The sequence below is a fragment of the Echinops telfairi genome, unplaced genomic scaffold, assembly GCF_000313985.2.
Source record: "Echinops telfairi isolate 266 unplaced genomic scaffold, ASM31398v2 ScPeMD7_28;HRSCAF=97, whole genome shotgun sequence".
Classification (NCBI taxonomy): domain Eukaryota; kingdom Metazoa; phylum Chordata; class Mammalia; order Afrosoricida; family Tenrecidae; genus Echinops; species Echinops telfairi.
Window position 1 is genome coordinate 4,459,278 of NW_022103925.1, and position 1,774 is coordinate 4,461,051.

The window sequence follows — 1,774 nt, forward strand, 5'->3', positions numbered from 1 at the left end:
TAAGATGCTGCCCCTACATCACAGAGCCGTGGTTCTCGAGGGTCATATCCTGGGAGAGTTCGTACACAATCCAGGAGCCCAGGCCAAAGGTGCAGGACAAGCCGTGGGTCTAGGCTGGGTAGCAAGTCCCCCAGCTGATTGTGATCTGTCCACAGTTGGAGGGAGAGCCATTGATTTAGCTTAGGAAGGTTCTCAACCTTCCTAATGCCGCGACCCTTTAATACAGTTAACTCATGTTGGGGTGACCCCATATGTGGGCGTATCTGCATGTGGGCGGACCCGCCTGGAGATGGATAGAGCTGTGTTTTGGTTTCTAAGACCATCCGAAATATGGTCTTAGGCGACCCCTGCGAAAGGGGGTCGCAACTGACGGGTTGAAAACTGCTGCTTTAGAGCCTTGCTACTCCGAGTTGCAGTGGTCAGGAATCTCGTTTTACTGGATCCGTCAAGAAATCGAATGACATATTGCATTCGGCAAATCTGCTGTAAAACCACAGATGCCACGTTGAGGACCAAGGCTCAATGACCCAGGCACACCATGCTATCTTCAGCACTTCCCATGTATGGGAAGGCTGCATTTAAAAAGGGCGCTGCTAGGGGAGCCACAATATACCATGGACTACTGGAAGACCAAGCAGAGCTCTCTTGGAAAGGGACGGCCAGAATGCTCCTTGGATTCGTCATCAAGAACGATGAGCCTTTGTCTCACAGACATTGGACAGCCACCAGCAGGAAGGGCCGGGCTCTGGAGCAGCGCATCGTCCTTAGTAGACAGTCAATAAAGAAGAAGCTGGCCCTCAATGAAACGCATGGACACCGTGGCTTCAACTATGGGCCCCAACACAGCAGTAATGGGGAAGATGGGCCAGGAGTGGGCAGTGTTCTGTTTTGTTGTCTATACCACCCCTTTGAGTAGGAAACTACTAGACGGCACCTGAAAATGACAACACTCAAAGTATGGCCCATGAGCCGTAAACATAGGATCATTTGGGAGCTGATCAGCATTTCTAGCCCCACTGAATCAGGATCTGCCAAGTGATGAGCCCCAAGGTGACCAGTCAGCACAGAATCTGCTACAGCCCACGGGAGAAGATTTAGGGGGTTATCAGCATTGACCCCCAGCATGCCAGAGACACGCTATCTCATTGGAGTCTCATGACAATGTTCACTTTACAGAAGATTGCATTGAAGTTCAGAGACGAGTGGCTTTTCCATCGCCACAGACTCAACAGGGGAGAAGCTGTGTCCAAATCGCAAAGCGTTCCAATCCTGGATCCCATCTTTGTCCTACTGCAGCTCTCTTGTCCTCACACGAGGACACGGACAATGATGTCTTCAGCTATGAAACTGTCAAATACGTAATATGCTGGACCCAACTTACCACGGCAGACGGAAAGCCAGGAGCCTTACGCAGCTGTTTATGCACTGGGACGGACGTCAACAGCTGTCTACCCACTGCCATGCGGTCCATTCCAACTCATAGCAACCCTCTAGAACAGAGTCCAACTGCCCATCGGGTTTCCAAAGTGGCCGCTGCATTCAAACCACCGGCCTTTTGACTCACAGTTCCATGCTTAGTGCACCGTCAACCCTAAACTCCAACTTACCCCCAGCCCCCAGCCCCTCATGCATCGAGTGTCCCCCGAGGGTCTTTACAAGTGTTCGTGATGGGCTTACCGTGTTCATCCAGTAATATATTGTCAGGCTTGATGTCTCTGGAAAACAAAACAAAGAAGCCAAGACTGTGATTCCTGATGAGCACATGGACAAACAC

At 51.0% G+C, this 1,774-nt stretch overlaps 1 protein-coding gene across 1 annotated transcript in view; it reads right to left on the bottom strand.

The window, feature by feature from the left end:
- STK32B (serine/threonine kinase 32B) overlaps positions 1-1,774 on the bottom strand; it is a 223,911-nt gene that overhangs the window by 62,877 nt on the left and 159,260 nt on the right. Inside the window, exon 3 of the mRNA XM_004715131.2 lies at positions 1,678-1,715. Coding sequence (XP_004715188.1) covers positions 1,678-1,715 — 38 coding nt within the window. The remainder of the gene's footprint in view (positions 1-1,677; positions 1,716-1,774) is intronic.